Below are 18,010 nucleotides of genomic sequence, written 5' to 3' on the forward strand. Positions count from 1 at the left end.
AGGGTGCAGGGACTAAAACGTACAAATTGGTAGTCACACAATAAGCATGGGGATGTAGGGCACATTATGGAGAATGCGGGCTATTATAGTGGTTATGTTTAGTGCCAGGTGGGTACTTGAGATATTAGGGAGGGCACTTTGTGAGGTGTCTGATTGTCTAACCACTATGTTGCACACCTGAAACTAATACAAAATAATATTGAACTGAAACTTTAATTGAAAAATAAAATAAAATAAAAGCAAACTTCTGCGCCTTGCAGACCTCCCTTTAAGCTTATCATCATAACCAGTGTTTTTGTTTTCCCACATCCCTGTTCAGAGACGTCTCCCTCTGATCTCCACTCTTGCTTCATTTCACCCTTATGAGTCAGTCGTTACCATGGGTGAGTTCTGCCAGAGCCTGAATCATTTCTCTTTGCTCCCACTTGTCACCATCATTCAGTGTTACTCAGGATAACTCCTGGCATATTTGCTCTTTCAGGAGGAGGTGCCTGTTGAAGGTGTCAGCATTGATATGACGTGGTGAATGGAAACTATTCTTAACATCAGTTTCCTTAGCTGAGCTGTGGGGCTTTTACATACCTTTACCTTTCGTCCCTAATGTATGGAGAGTCTCAAAGAATAATTATACATAAAAAATAAGGAAATACTTGGGAAATCATGAACTTGAGTTCCCCCAGAGAAGCCCTCACTAAGGTGAATTCGTTTCAGTCATTAGGACAGAAATAATTTGTGAATGATATAAAACTATGTCTTTAAAATCTTCATATGTACTCTTGTGTGGGCAATCAACCAGAGCACAATATTTTCAAAAACTTGCACAATGTATGCTTTCCAAGTTTTAAAACATTCCATCAAGATTTGGAGATAAGCTCACCTGAAGTAGGCATAAGGGTAAGTAATATATTTTAACTAACACAGGGGCCATCAGAAATCTAGAAGAAGCCTGAAAAAGTATACATTAATTTTTTTTGATCATGTATGTTACATGAGGTCTGTCTAGAAGGTATCTGGCCATATAATATGAAAAATATAGGCATTTATTCAAGAAGATACAAGATATGAGATATAAGGAACATTGTACATAGAACAATGATGCCTGTGTCCCCTTCAAAGTAGGTACTTTGGGACCTCACACAGTTTTCCCATTCACCATCAGCTGCCTCGTATTTTCCTGAATCTCATCAATGGTCTGAAATCTCCTCCCTTTTAACGGTCATTTTAGTTTAGGGAAAAGCAAGAAGTTGCAGGGTGTCAAATCTGGGCTGTAGGGGAGCTGATTCACCTGGGTAATTCCATGTTTCACCAAAAAACTCCGAATGAGTCGTGATGCATGAGCTGGCGCGTTGTTGATGAAGCTGCCAATCACCAGTTGCCCTATAGCTCTAGCTGTTTTCATCCTATTGCATCTCTCAACAAATGAAGAACTTTGAGGTAGTACTCCTTATTAATTGTTTGGCCTGGAGGGTTATACTCATGATGGACAACACCTTCCCTAATGTATGGTCTTGATCTTGCTGTGACTTTGCTGTGCCTTCTTTGGGTGTGAAGAACCAGGTGACTTCCATTGGGGTGACTGGGTCTTCATTTCTGGATCACAGCTGAAAACCCACCGTTCATCTCCAGTTATGACTTTCTTGAGGAAATCTGGTAACGATTTGCATCAACTCATCAGCAACTGCAGCACAATGTTCCTTCTGCTCTGGTAGTAGAAGCTGTGGAACGAGTTTTGCTACAACACATTTCATGCCAAGATCCTGTGTTAAAATCTCAGACACTGTAGTTTTGGGAATCCCCAGATCAGCTTCTAGTTCTCACACTGTCAGTCGCTGATCTTTCTTGATTACAGCCCATACACATTGAACACTCTCAGGTGTTCTGCTTGTTTCTGGCCTTCCAGAACGGGGATCACTTTCAACCGATTCTCGACCACCTTTGAAGCATTTGTGTCACACTATTATTTGCACTGCACTCATGGCTTGTCCCGCAAGCTTTCTGAACAATCTGCATAGTTTCCACAGAGGAATGTTCAATGTTCAGCTATTTCTCTCTCTGTCTCTCTCTCTCTGTTTCTCTCTGTCTTTCCCATGAGCCTCTGCATGGCTGATTTATTCTTCTAAGTTACTAAGAACTGACCAATTCTTCTCATTAACACGATGGTTCAAAATGGAAACCTCTACTAGGTGTACTATCTGTTAAAGTTCAAGTTTCTAAGGTAGTATTACCAGCATCTCGGGATCCCAAGTTCAAATTCCCTGGGAAGAGAATCTGATTGGCCTAGCCTGGGTCAACATCCACTCTTATCACAGGATTTCTTAACCTTCAGTACTATTAGCATTTCGTTTGAATAATTATTCTTTGTTCGGTGAGAGTGCAGTGAGACTCTGCTGTGCTTTGGTAGGGTGCTATTAAAACATTGTCTACAAATGTTACAGTGAGTATATGTATTTCAAACGGGATTCTAATCTTACTTTGGAATCCTGCTCAAAATTCTTGTCAAAACCCTGCTGCCCTAAAACAGTGTCTCAATGAAATAAGTTAAGTCTACACTGAGATACTACATTTCTTCTAACCTTTTCTTAAAACCCAGAGTTTGATAACATCATTCACTGCTCTGCCCAGGGAATAGGGAAGCAAGTGCTCCCACACATTGCCCTGGCAGAGGACATTGCTGCAAACTTTGTAGAGAACAAGGGCTCCATGTTGGTGAGCTCTGTCAAATTTCTCACATATATCCTTGACCCTGTGATTACCACTTCTAGGGATTAATACCACAAATAAATTCATGCACATGTACATCATAGCATGAAAAGCACGTTACATTTGAGTGAAAATGGGCAGGGGCAAACACATACTTCCTACCACAGGCACAATTTGTGTCTGGAAGAGCACAGAAAAGTAGCGATACCAGTTGTTTCTACGGGTGACTGAGGGACAGGGGTGGGACACAAATAGGAAGAAACCTTTACTTTCTACTGCTTTATATTTCATGAATATTAAACATGAGAATATCTATAAATTCAAAAAACAAATTTAGGAAATCATTTACCTTTGAAGTGATACATTTTCTTATACTTCTTTGCCCTGGTGGCTCACAACAAGGTGATTAGTTTTTATATTTTATATTGAAACAATTTAACCAACATCACAAATTGATACAAATTAGACATCTAAATTTTCATCTAACAGTATTACAAGTTTCTATAATATCTAATATTTGTATGTTCAAATATTAATAATATTATCTATGTGTCCTCTATGCATTTGATAGCATCCACATTGTTTTCTACATATAATTTCAGCCTTTGCAGGAAGAAAGAGTTCATTATTTATGTAGAACATTTTGTTTTTCCTTTTTAAATAAACCATTTAGCCTTAAGATTACTCAAAGTTCAGTGCCTATCTAAGTATCATATGACTTTAAGAATGCTGAAAAAATAGAAATCTGTATTTTATTAGGTACATTTGGTTTTTAATGTCTTAGCAATGATAAATAGCTCGTGCATACTTGAACCAATGATTAATACAAGAAACAATATACACTAAGGGCAAGATACATTGTTATTTTACAGTGAATTTGTACCTATAATTCACATAGGTTGTAGCACTGTGCCTATATAGAATAAAATAAATACACAGTGCCATTTCCTTTTATTTATTTTTCTCACGAATGAATGGTGATGTAACTATTTGGAAAAGTACTGAGATCTTCAGTTAACCTGAAATTAAGTTATTATTATCATTTTGTGCACATTCAGATTCCCTGCTTCCTCTGATGTAGTCTCTGAAATCAGAGTCATTATCACCGCATCTTTGTTATTGATATCATTAACCTAGAAATGACAAAGAAATATAAGGAAGAATTATAGATGTTTTATTTGAAAGAAACAAAATTAGGCAGTTTAGTTAGATACAAACAAATTTACCACAAGGAAGCAAAAACTCATTTTCATGTTTGTGATCACCAGGGGTCTGAAAATCATCAATTATTAAAATTGCGTAGCCATCTAAAGCCTGTGCTTTCTATTGGTTGAGTACTCACAAGTCTGGCAGTGGCTTTCTGTGGGTCCCCAGCATCGGCCAGTGCAGGACTTATGGCAACGTCCACCTGCAGGGGAGGAAACAACACACGCACACTTTCACTCTCTGACGGCATCTCCTCAGAGGAACCATTCCTGCTCCGTTAAGAGGACTTTTATGTCATACTACAGTTGAAACATAGCTCATAAAATACCTGCTTAAGTAACAAAACCTGAATGTCAGCCCTGATTGGTGTCGCTCAGTGGACTGAGTGCCGGCCTGAGAACCAAAAGGTGGCCAGTTCGATTCCAGTCAGGGTACGTGCCTGGGTTGCGGGCCAGGTCCCCAGAAAGGGGCGTGCAAGAGACAAACACACACTGATGTTTCCCTTTTTCTTCCTCCCTACGCCTCTCTCTAAAAATAAATAAATAAAATCTTTTTTAAAAAGCATAAAACCTGAATGTCAAATACATGTGAAGCTGAAATACAATCTCTTCATATTCAAAATCCTCTCATCATTTTCTATAAAATCAAAAGAAAATCAATGAATTTGTGAATTTTACCATCTGGTAAAAAGTAAATATTTACATTAAATAAGTTTTGCTTTGATTACTGAACAGTTTCTGATCTACTCTATATGCTATAACTTCTGAAGTTCTTGGCTCACAGTTACCAAGAGTTATTAAGGATTAAATCAATAGTTAAGAAGTTGAAGTCCATGAAAACATGAATATGTTCTTATAAACACATTACAAGCCATCAGAATAAAAGGTTGCATGTTTAATTTAGATTATATTTAATTGTAGGAAGTCACGAAGAGGATGTGACCATCAGCTGAACCTTGAGCTCAACCTGGGCAATTGGAGGATCATCCCCTTCCCCCTGTCCTTGGAATGCACCTGACTCATATTCTCAAACTAGCAGCTGTTTCAAGGGTGTAGCCTCGAGAGAGGAAGCTGTTGTTGAACCCAAACCGAGTTAAGGCCTCTGTATAAACTTTTAAGATTCTGTGGTGGTTTTGTGGAAGTCTACTCATCTTGTGGCCACTGAAGACAAGCTTTGTATAGGCATGTAAGTCCCCTTGCTTGTTAAAACCTGCCACCTGCCAACTTGGAGTTGCCTGCCTCTCTGTTAGGTCTCTCTTTGCCCTCAGGGGACAGGGCTAATGTGGGAACCAACAGCTTTACATGAAAATTTCAAGCATTTAAACAGCTAAATTTGCTTAATTTCTATTATTTGATATCCTCCTCTAAAATTATTGTTGTTACTACCTTTAGTTTCAAATATCAGCCTTTAGCTCCGGCAGTGGCGTCTGTCTTCCTCTTAGACTCTGCCACCAAGGATATATGCTTCAGCAAATACAGTGCCCCACAGAGAAATTCCCATAAGGACAAGAAAAGAAAATTAGCTAAAGAGATTGTGCATAATGACTTCCTTTGAAGTTTGTTTCTGAATTTCACAGGTTCACTCTACATTTTTGTGGGTACAAGGGTATGGAATGGGCTTATTTTTAGAATGAAAAGTAGACATAAAATCTATTAAAGATGAAAGCTTTGCTATAGCATACTTATTAATCCTTCTCTGTTAATTTTCTAATATGAACTCAAACGCTTACATGCCTATTTAAGACATTTATTTCAACATGTTGCAAAAATTATGGTATAGAGTTTGATCAAATGTTTCCTTCTTTTCTTGACCCACAGTTTTTAACTTCAACTTGGAAGTTCTTACACCTGGGCAGCTCGCTCGCGCGCTCTCTCTCTCTCTCTCTCTCTCCTTATGAAACTGACCTAGTAAATATATTAAGTTAAATGCTATCTTAGTTAAGGAACAGGATCAGCAGACACACTCTCTCAGGCTGAACCTCAGACACTCCTAATGGTCCACCCTCTGCAAGGGAACAGGACTGTCTCCAAGTTAATATAACACTTACTCTCCATTCCAGTCACCTTCTTAAAAAGCATCAGGATCCTTGCCACAGCAGAGTTTATTTAAAGCAATTCCGTTTGTGAAGCGCTGCTGCTGACATCACCAGCATATAATATCCTGTCACTCTGCCATCTGTTTATTTAGATTTGAATGCATTATACTGCATAATGCAAGCTCATTCTAGCTGACAGGAAAAGGACTCCATCTGGCCTGAACAATATAACTTTAATCAGTGATAATGATAATTATTATTAAAAACCTACTGGAGTTCTTTTGAACAAAGCTAATAAATCTAAATTGATTTATACTAGCGGAAATTAGAAAGGACGGTGAAATAAAATGGGACACAGTGAAAACTTTTTTTGAGTCAAAACTTTTTTTATGAGAAAGCAGCGAATGGCAATGCTTCCCTTTAGATGTGTTACAATCCTTTAAATCGCCCTCAAAGTGGTCTGTTAACCGAAACTATCTGAAGCAGAGGATGATCAAGTTTAATCTATAACTTGACTAACTGTGTTTGGGGCTAATAAAATATACAGCTTTATTCATTGTGTCCAGAGTACTATCTTTATCTGGGGGGGGGAAACCCCCAAAACCTTACTAATGACATTTTAATATTTTCAATGTTCCCCTTTCATTGAATTGTATACTGTTTACATTTTATATTTGTAGTTTCAATTTACGACCACAAGACCTACTTCCAGATCCAAAAAGAAAAAGACTATGACTATAAAATTTGAATTTTGTTTATGGTTCTTGGCCAAGTATCATGGCAAGGCCCAACTCCTAGGGAAAAATTGATATAGTGCACCGCTCCCCCCCCACCACCACACAGAAAGTTTAAATAATTTAACCTTGACTGCTTATGTGTCATTATGAGATTTTTGGATAGTTTTCATTTTTCATTCGTACTTAGGCAGAAATACCTATTCTTGCTCTAAAGGAAGCCAGCAATGGCTTCTCTTCTGTGATTTCACTCAATCTTATTTATATTCCCTCCCCTCGTTTTTGGAAACCCAGAGGAGTTGATCATATCTCAGAACTCTACGTCCCTAAATGCGCTGCAGGACTGTGAACCGAACGCGCTTCCATAAAGGGCCGCTCCTTCTGCCTGGTCCTTCATCTCATTATCTCTAGAGCTTCAACCTGTTTAGAATCCGCCCAGGCAGTCAGTTGGCATTCGTCTTCCATCCTCTGTGGTGTGTGGTGCTTGTGTTAATAGTATTTTCACTGAGCTTTTGAAATTAAGAAAATGTCAACATATTTGACCAAAATACCCAACTGGAGATATTTTTGAATTACTGCAGTTGCCACACTTTCATGCCTGCAATCTTGGGCGGATGCTTGTGTACAGTTGGGTGGTATAGTTTTATGGACTATTATGTTTACTATGTTTTTAAATTCCGCTTTTAGTTTTTGGTTTCCAACATTTCTGCTGCACACATGTGTTAAAAGTTGAGAAAGTAGATAACGGGTTCCCTTACTAATTACATATCTAAAATTGTAAAACAAAACAACTGTTTTTTCTCGCTTTCCCTCCATCCATCTATACACAAGTATTTCTTGCATGCCTCCCGTGTCTGTACATTAAGAACTATGTTCAGTATTGGAGTTAGGCTGAGACAGACGTCGTTGCTACTCTAATAGTGTTTAGAATTAATTCAGCATTATTTTGAAGGGAAAAGGTTTTGACTGCTCTGCATCTAATACTCATTCCCTATGGGTTTAAGGAAAGAAGCCAATAAATCTGAATGCTAACAGTCCTCGATCAGGAAAGGAGAGGCAGGCTAAGGCAGGTTGAACTGGAACGTTTCCCGTGTAATACCTGGTGGCTGAAAGCCCACTGCATCCCTCACACAATGATTTATGGCTGAGACGTCGACAATGAAATCAGCCAGAGAGGATAAGTAGGATCTCTGGAGGGTCCCTTGTCTGTCTCCTAACAGAAAAATACCTTAACTATGGCTCAGTATCTTATCGAGAGCTTTCTTTCTCTCCTCTAGTCTCAGATGCATAATACTTAGGCCCGATTTCATGAGGAAAGAGATCGTACAGGTCACTAATATTTTAGTGTGAATTGGTCTTGTAAACCACTTCTCTAGTACGCATTTTGAAAATGAGAACAGCAAAAGAAAAGGGATTAGTCAAATGCTGGCCTCTGTAATTGGGAGAACTGTGTTAGAACATTATAATTGCCAGTACTACCCAAATCTGCGTATCTCCACGTCCAAGTCTGATTCTTTTCTGTTGTTTATTGTAATAATTCTTTTAAAACTACGTGAGAACCCTTGGCCGGTGTGGCTCAGTTGGTTGGGTGCTGTCTGGCACAGTGGAAGGCCCTCTGTCCAGTTCCCAGTCAGGGCACAAGCCTAGGGTGCAGGTTTGGCGGTCAGGGCGCGTACAAGGGGCAACTGATAGTTGTTTGCATCTCACATCCAATGTTCCTCTCCCTCTCTTTCTCCCTCCCTTCCCTCCTCTCTAAAAATAAATAAATAAAATTTTATAGAAAAAATACATCAAAATAAAAAGAAAACTGTGTGAGAAATATCACTTTAAAATAAGAACCTGCTTGTCCAACTCAGCTTAGTGATGGCAAAATTATTTAAATTAATATCTCCTCCTCTGTCAAAGGGGTAAAAACACCCCTCAATCAAAGGGGTAAAAATATACAATAAAAGTTGCAAACAAATATTTATGTAACTCCTGCAACCATTTAAATCTTTCAAAATCAGTGTTGATTTTATTGCACATCAGCATTATTTTAATTCACAAGCAATCACCTCTGCTTTGACAATGCATTATTTATTGTAGAAGTTAGCAAATATGACTAAGTTCATATTTTATGCTTGTCTAGCAGATGTTACTAAAAATGTAGCTTTGCGTTCTTTTTTTAGGAACTGGAGTCCCTGAGCCGCTTTGATATTTATAAGAGTCATCAATCCAGGCTGGAGGTTTTGCTTGTTTGTGGAACTGACAGCAGAGACGGGATTTAATTGTACCTCCTGACTGCTTTCTGCAAGCAATATGCCAGGACAGTTGAAGAGTCACAAAATATGAAGTCACCACTGACCATAAAAGATTATATCCTCCAACTGCCTCTGGCTAAAGACAATGCAGTTATGTCTCTGGATTCTTCTTTCAGTCCTTTTAAGCTATGGCAGTCCTGACCTCTTAAAACTACTTCTACTGGGGAACGAGTAAGAGAATAATATCTTTTTTTATGACCATATAATTTAAAAGAAGGAAGTAGAGCGTTTACTGAAAGCCTACACTAAACCAGTCTCTATCTGGGCTGGAAGATAAAAAGATGAGTAAGTAAGTGCCTTGTCCTCCGGGAGCTTTTAAGGTGAAGGAAATAGGCAGAAAAATATAAAATAATTATGATAAACCTAATATTTGACAAATATAGGTATGCATAAAATGGAGAGCAAGGATTTGAAAAAGGCTCTGCAGAGGACTGGGCAGTTCAATGGGGCTTGCATGTCTAGTTTGTCCAGAAGAGAGGGGGAGGGGAGGGGAGTTCCAGATTGGATGATTAACCTAAGCAGGGGCACAGAGGAATGGATGAGCACAATTCTTCAGAGACCTAATGAATAGCTCAGGGTCCCTTGTGAGTTTGAATGGAAATAGCTGCTGTAGTGTGAGCTTACAAAGTGTTCTGAAAGTCTCCTGCACAGGTTGGAGCTCACTCTGCAGAAACATTGTGAAGCTGGTCAAGGTTTTTGAGCACTGAAATGACTTGGCGGGGCCCGCAGAGTCTAAGAGGGTTTCAGTTATGTTTTCCAAAAGTTAGTGCGGACACTTGAGTAGCTTGTTCACTAGTATGGGGTAAGGTACCCAAATCCATATATCTTTTTTTATTGATTGATTTGACAAGGACAGAGAGGGAGAGACAGACAGACAGAGAGAGAGAGACAGGGCGAGAGATTCAATGTTCCACCCATTTGTGCATTCATTGGTTTAGTGATGGCAAAATCCTGACCAGGGATTGATCCTGGCACTTTGGTGTATTGGGACAGGGCTCTACCCAATGAGAAACCCAGCCAGGGCTTACAAACCCATATTTTGCAAAGCAGTATCAGGGATTATGATGATGATGATTTCAAGATAACAAAGCAGGTATAGAAAATATCAGTTTGAGACATACTTCCAAACTCTGTTAACAGCATGGCCATATTTTAAGACAATGTAATAGTTGCTCCCCCTTATCTGCAGTTTCACCTTGTGTGGTTTCAGTTATCCACAGTTAACCATAGTCCAATAATTAAATGGAAAATTACAGGAAAAGTTAATGTCTGAAATTTCACACCAGCCTGAACAACATAATAAAGTCTTGCACTATCCTCTTCCACCCTTCCTGGGATAGGAATGATCCTTCTGTCCAGCACAACAGTACTGTATACACTACTTGCCCCTTAGTAACTTAGTAGCCATCTCAGTTATCAAATCGACTGTCATAGGATTGCAGTACTTGTGTCCAAGTAGCCCGTATGGTAAACACGTAACGCTATGTCACAATGCCCATGGCATTCACCTGACTGCATCTCATTATGTAGGTCTTGAAACATCTCACATCATCAAAAGAAGAAGGATGAGTACAGTACAATAAGATATTTGAGAGACTACATTCATATAAATTTGATTACAATAAATTATTATCTTTTTTATACATTATATATAATATCTATCACTAGTTGCTAACCTCTTATTATGCCCAATTTATTAATTAAACTTTATCATAGATATGTATGTATGTATAGGTTAAAACATTGTTTATATAGGGGTTGTTACTATGCACCATTTCACGCATCCACTCAGGTCTGGGAACACCTACACCTGGGATAAGGCAGCATCCACTCAGGTCTGGGAACACCTACACCTGGGATAAGGCAGCATCCACTCAGGTCTGGGAACACCTACACCTGGGATAAGGCAGGACTATTGCACTTCCTACCTTGTCCCAGAATGTTAGATCTAATCAGATGTTTGGCAATCAAATTTACAGATGTAAATAGTAAACAATTATACAGTCTCTCATTCCCAGTATTTACTCTTTGATTTGTGGACATATTTCCATTGGGTTGCATTTTTTTTCTCCCTAGCAGTCCTAACACATAGATAGCTTTTTTCAAATTTAAATTCTAAACCACACATAGTATAGTGAAGTGAAAATATGATTCCAACAAATCAGTAGGGTTTAAAGACATTAATGTAATGTGGAATTACTCTTTCTTTTTTATCAGATGCTAATATTTCCCTTGTTTTTGTCTGACAGTACTCGCTGCCGTGCATTTATTCATGCCCACACTTTTGGTATGTAAATTGACTTTACATTTTTCTCCGTCTCAATTCAATCTTCTTATCTTGCCTATGATTTGAAAGTTAATTATTGAATGGAAACTAACTTTTATACATTTTGCTATTCAGAAAAAGATAAGCAGGTAGTTTCACTAACTAGGAAGACAAAGTTAAAAAACTGTAAGTGGAATTTTTCATCTATTAATAAATTAAATCAGGAGTTAGTATTTTGAAATGCTTCCAGTAATCCCTGGATTGAAAAAAAGAAATAGGCAATGTCAACCTCGTTAAACTTAGTTTTTCTACAAGCACCATTATATTATTCAGTCAAACAATCTATAGACGAAGAATTTAGAGTATCATATATACTCATGTGATCAAGAATGATTTTCAACAAGAGTGTGAAATGTATCAGGTTTAGTCTGCAATACTTCCATCCACCCTGTTCTCAGGGGTTCAACTCCCTACAGATAATTTATGTCTGCCAGAGGACTCTTCTGGAACCACTTTTAATGGACTACTGACAGATAGCTAGTGGACCGACCCGTTTATCTGGCACACAGAACCCTGCGAAGGTTTGAAAGTCCTGAGCCTATGGAGCACATTTTCTTTTTACACATTCTACACTCCTTGCAGCACACCTTCCAACCTTACAACACTCGTACTACTGTTTGTCCCATTTTATAGGTAAGACAACTGAAGCAGCCTTAAAATAGAAATAGAGACTTGCTGCTTTATATCACTTTAGCCCTTTTGTACGTAGTATATTTGCCTGTCAAAGTGTCTTTGTACTTTTTGTTGTGTCTGAGTGGCTTTTACTTTGATTCTATTACTTGTTTAATAAAGTTCACCAGTAAAATGGGGCTAAAATAAATGTCAATTAAATATAAACACATTTTGGTAAATTGGAATTTATAATTACAATAGGAAATTGCAGCCCTAGTTTAAGGAAGACAAAACATTTGAAAATACCATTAAGCGTGTAACCAGTTTACAATATTGTCATTTACTGCTTTAAGTATTCATAAAAGTGCAGAAAACTCAAGCTTTGAAATCATTTTAATCTGTATTTAGTTTCCATTGTTTATAATTCGTGGAATCCTGGGCAAGAAACGTAACCTAAGAGCTGACTTTCCTTATTACATGTAGATGATGATACTCCCTGTACGCATCAGAGGTAACTCAGTGGAATAACATATGTAAAGTGCCCGGCATGTAATAAGCCTCAATTCATGTTAATTGTTTTTCTCCCTCCATCCCACGATTGTAAATAAAAATACAAGAGAATGACAGAGTCATAGATAGTGATGCGGGAGACAAATCAAGTAATCTGGAGACAGAAGGGCTTATCAGTGACCAGTAGGGTGCCACAGGCAAGCAACAAGCAACGAGGAGGGAGCAACAGGTCAGGGACTCTGACAGGCTGGGCAGACAGGGATGGTGGGTGTCAGAGGTCCCTGCATGCCTTGGCAAAGTTTGAGAAGCCATAGTCTCAGTGGACTGTCACTAATAGTCCAGCTCAGTGACTTCTCACTCTGCTGCTAGAATATCACACTTTTGTGCCTTTCAAGGTAGTGCATGTGGGAGGGGGGAATGGGCGCAGAGAATATTTCAAGGTATGTGTCAGAAATGGAGAGAGGAACCCATGGGTGGAGCAATTCTGTGGATTACTGCAGAGGATCCGATGTCACTGATGCCGGGGCCTCTGTCCACTCCGTGACCCTCATCTGTGAGATCGCTGATCAGAGGTGCAAATGGACCCCTGAGGGACTGCAGCCATCTGCACATTCCATTCGTGAATGGTGTCATATTCGGGAATCACGGTTCAGCAGCCGAAATTCAACCAAAAGGACCTTACTCCTCTCAAAGTGCATTAAATGCACTTTGCACATGGCCACAGTTCTAAATCTTTTCTCACTCTGCTCATGTACCTCTCACTCCTGATGTCTTTCCTTCACCACAGCCCACCCCCAGGGCCTCTCTTTCCTTCTTTGTGCCTTCTCCCCTCACAAAGCTTTCACCCTTCTATCCTCCCCCACTGAATCGTTATGACATTATCGATCAGCTTAGCCATCTTCCCTAAATACTTTCTTTCACATCAGCATTGTGGTTAAATAATGTTCTTCCCATTTTTTTTTTTAAACGTATCCTGAGTGTGCATTGCAACACACCAGGAAGACTGTATGAGTAGGTGTGGGGGGCCGTTTGGGCTGGCGGGCTGGAAAGATAGGCTGGCAGACTCAGATGTTTGAGCAGGTGGGAAAGAAAAACCCTGAATATTCCCACATTTGTCATTTTTATCCTGTCAGAGTAGATATTCCTTGAGAAGCAAGGTACTGGTCTGTTTCCCCACGAGCAAAGGAAGTTCCCATCACGTGTGTGTGCCATGGTCTCCAGAGCAGTCTCTGTTTTTATCTATCTGCCTTCCCCTTGACAGCACTAAGAATAGATCTGTCTCTTCGATGAATTAAGAAGAAATGGGTATTATCATGGGAAAGCTGAAATGGATGAAATTATGACAAGCTCCTTAAGGGAAGGAACCTTTTCTTTCTCCACAGTTCCTAACACTACTCAAAACTCAGTAGGCTTCCCAGATCGAATAACCCAACATTTTCTTTACTAAGCGCCCAGTGTCTCCATGCGTTAGTGCTGCTAACTCACAGTGCTTCTTCCGCCCTGTGTAAATAATGAGGGGTCGTGTAATGTCTGCGGCTGGGACTTTATAATTACAGGTAGGGCCATTCATCTTGCAGCCTCTCTTCTTTGTTGTATCTGAGATTGAGACTGAGTTTTGTTATAGATTGCTAGCCTGTAGCAGTCAGTTGGGGAGATGAGACATCACTTAGACAGATAACAAAGAAAAATAGGTAACAAATTGGAAAAGATTAGGTAGCTCCATGGTGCTATATTAAACAAATTCTTCGGAGGTATAGCAGCCAGAAGTCTCAACGTATGTTCCTATAACTCTTTCAACTGCCAAAGGGCCCTATATATATATATAAATGCCATTCCACATTCTCACACTTAAAATAAAAACAACCACATTAACAAACAGGCGCATTTCTAAAATGCCACTGTGAGTCTAAGGAGTGAAATGCGGCTTTAAAATTGATGGAGGTTATAAGAAAGTGACCCAAAAGGCATTACAGTCAGTAATGAGCCTAAAATGTCTTGTGTAAAATGTTTTCATTAATTTGCCTTTGAAGTTCATACCCAAAAACTAGAATTCAAGAGTAATGGATTTATAACACATTTAAAAATAGGATTCCACCAACAGGTATTTCAATGGAGTTCCACAGTGATGTATTACTAGACATATATAGAAACTGAGTTATTTACTAAAAAAAAGATAAATTGCTTGCAAACCACTGCATATACTGTATCTCATTGTAATATGATCTGAGCCTAAATATCAGCCCTGCTACCTATCACTCTGCCCCAGGGAACTGTTTTCTGAACTATGTTACTAGTATTGTGACCAATGTAAATCCTCCAGATAGAATCAAGGTCCCTATCAACTAGCATATTAAAGATTTATCCAGAGCTGAGATATAGTGCAATTTTATCACATAGCAGGCACTGTTCTAGACAATTGATTTCCAGGGACAACATTAGGAGAAACATAATACTACGGATGAGAAAGCCGAGGCCAGAAACATTTAATAATTTGTCCAAGATCACACAGGAAGTAATAGGCTTGATGTAGTCCTTAGGGTGGTGTCCAGAAATATTGGCTCTGGATTCTATACTCTTAATCCATATATAACCGAGCATCTAATTCCATCCAATTTATGTTAACAGATATAAAAGTTTAGCAGTCACATGGGACAAAGGAGGGCAGAGCACAGAAAACAGATTAAAATCACTAGAAAGACAAACTTCAGCTATGTCACCATTGGCCTCATTTCTGATAGGCTAAGTGAAAATACTGAGAGATTTCAATGATTTTAAGAGTTCAGAAACCATTAGGCAAGAAATTGGGATGAGATCAATAACCCAGACACTTATTCAATGTCACCTAGGGAGAGACTTGCATGGAGTTATAAAGATGATTTCAGGTCACTTGCCAAGATCTTTGATTTGTAGGTGGGGTATGAGCAGCATTTAACAGATGACTTCAAAGGACAGGGTGGAGGGGCCTATATATGGATTCCAAGAGCATTACAAATTTGTTCTTCCCCATCCCACTTCCCATACTCACAGAACTGTAGGTGTACTTGCTTATAAATTATGACTTGGAGCTCAGAGAAGGCTGACTGCAACCCCTAGCTTTGGGATAGGTTACAGGGGAAAAGGCGTCTTTATAGGAGGAGCAGATTTCCAACTACAAACACTAGAAATGATAACAGCTAATATTTATTGAGCACTTATTATGTGGCAAGCACCATTTTAAACATTTTCACACTGAATTCTCTGAAATTCTCATTTTCAGACTGAATTCTCCAAATTCGGTCTAATGTGAGAAAAACGAAGGATAAAGGAGCTAAGTGATTACAGTTAGAAATTTCTGGAGCCAAGATTCAAATTCATGTAGAATCCCAGGATTGAGCTGAGTCCCTAGGGTACTCTTTAAGGCAAGGGAGTAGAATAATTGTGCCAAAAATGAAGGGGGTTTGCCCTAGAATAGGGTCAGGTAAAAGGTCTTAGTAGGGAAGAAAAAAAGGAGAGAGAAGAAGAACAGTGGTATGTAAGTTTAGTCTCTTTATGATTGATTACCCATTTCAATATTTTAAAGTAACATGCATTTACACTCTTACTCTAAATTAATTTAGTATTGATGAAACACTGTTTGGGGATTCTTTTCCTCTTCAGATAAAATTCCTGGGTCCACTGCATGGGTTAACAGAAGTCATCTATTATTTTATAAGAAGATTACAAAACTGAACAATATTAATTTACCTTTCTCTACTAAATCAAACCAGGCAGATGTCTGTCAATTACACAACCACAAGGGCCTGGTAGACATGTGTTTATTCTACTAAAAATACACAGAAAATCTATTCAATGAAATGTTTGATATTTAAAATTATACAACATAATGAAATTTAGAAATGAAGATGTGATGGATAGCCAACATTCCATACCTTTTAAAAACTTTGTTTTAGTGTATTTTTTCCTGTAATTTTTTTTATCAGTGGGTCTGCTTCAGCACTTTTTTTTTTACTCTGAAAAATACTCTGTTACATGGTAATTAGTAATAGTTAACTATTAACAAAGTAGTAACGGTGGCATATAGTTAACTAGTTTAATGCTGTATTGTACTTCGTGAGCACAGAGTTTGAATTGATGCAAAAGAAAATATTTTTGAAAAAACCACCAAGATCAAAATCGTTATTTAGAAAAGCACAAGAAAGCAGATAAATAAAAGTGGCTGATCAAGACACCTAATTTCCAGATAACTCTTCCTTTGCACGCTTCTAAATCAAGCTTTTTGTTTTCTTTTATATATTTTTCTTACATATACTTAAAGGAGAACTTTAAAAGAAATGTCACTGCATAATTTCCTTACCATTTTGTCTTCCCTGCTTAGAAAGAGCACCTACAATTGCCAAAAGAATCACCTCTAAATAGAACATAATTTGTTCTTGCCAGGCAGCAAAGAATTAAATAAAAGTTGCATAGGGCTGCTTGCAACCATCTAGGCTTGAAAGATTGTTAAGTGGGTTAGCAGCTTGATCTCCTTATTCATTTTTCTCCAGTTCCCCATAGAGAAGCCAGCTCCCCTGCCCCAACTCTCCAGTGTAACCAGCAATCTCTCCTCTACTTCTGCTCCAAACTTTGAAATAAAAGTGGCTTAGTGAGAGGACGCCAATAGGAGAGGGGCGACACTTGTAAAACTTAACCTTGGCAAATGTGATGAGGGGAACTTAAATACATGATTTTTAGTTACTTGTAAACATCTTTGTACCTCAAAGTTTCTGCTAAGTGGTAAAAAATTAGAGGAGGTAAAGAAAATAGTAAGTTCTTTAAATTCTACTGAATTGTGCAACTGAGTTTCATGAAAGCCCCTTCATCAGTAAATGGGAATAAACACGTAAGGAAAATATGCATAGGAATGATGGCTGCAGGAAGGGCACAGGTGTAATCACTCAGAACCTATTAAAGAGTGAGCACATCAGAGAAAAGGAGGAGCTGGGTAATACTGAAGGGATTCCCTATAACTTTCACTCAGTTTTACATAGTTGCTTTATACATGAAATACACAATCAGGGTTTCACCTTTTGAAAAATCAACTATGGAATTCTTTGTGAGTCTCTTCTACATGTTTTAGGTACTTGTTATTTGAGTCAATATGAATTTTATTTGCTTCTGAGGAGCATTTTTTGAAAATTTAAGTCAGTTTCTGTCAACCTAGCATTCAGCCCCTATACTTAATTCTTTCAGGCTTAGAATTACTTGCACACCCTTATATTGTAGGATGACTCAACAATTTATATAGGAGTACATATTTTTTAAGTTGTGAAAAAAGGAATGAAAAAAATGTCGAAGATCAGCAGATGTGTTATTAATAATTCTCAATATATCAAAATATTGTGGAAAACACACATAACATAAAATTTACCATATGAACCATTTTTTATTGTGCAAGTTGGAAATAGTTGTTTTTATTTTTCATATTTCAATACCATATTCTTTTTTTAATATAATCTTTATTATATTTTTTCCATTACCATTTAGCCCTCTTATATCCCCTTCACCTTTTAAGTGTCCAGCTTAGTGATATTAAATACATTCGCACGGTTCTGCAACATTTACGCTCATA

The 18,010-nt window shown here is 38.3% G+C and overlaps 1 protein-coding gene across 3 annotated transcripts in view; it reads right to left on the bottom strand.

Annotated features, from left to right (window-relative positions):
• The window catches only part of ERBB4 (erb-b2 receptor tyrosine kinase 4), a 959,089-nt gene that overhangs the window by 299,112 nt on the left and 641,967 nt on the right, over positions 1 to 18,010 (bottom strand). For all 3 annotated transcript variants that reach the window (XM_024563791.3, XM_024563792.3, XM_024563789.4), the window contains exon 5: positions 4,043 to 4,108. In XM_024563791.3, the coding sequence (XP_024419559.2) occupies positions 4,043 to 4,108 (66 nt within the window). The remainder of the gene's footprint in view (positions 1 to 4,042; positions 4,109 to 18,010) is intronic.

Source organism: Desmodus rotundus, chromosome 2 (genome assembly GCF_022682495.2).
Source record: "Desmodus rotundus isolate HL8 chromosome 2, HLdesRot8A.1, whole genome shotgun sequence".
NCBI classification, from domain to species: Eukaryota; Metazoa; Chordata; class Mammalia; order Chiroptera; family Phyllostomidae; genus Desmodus; species Desmodus rotundus.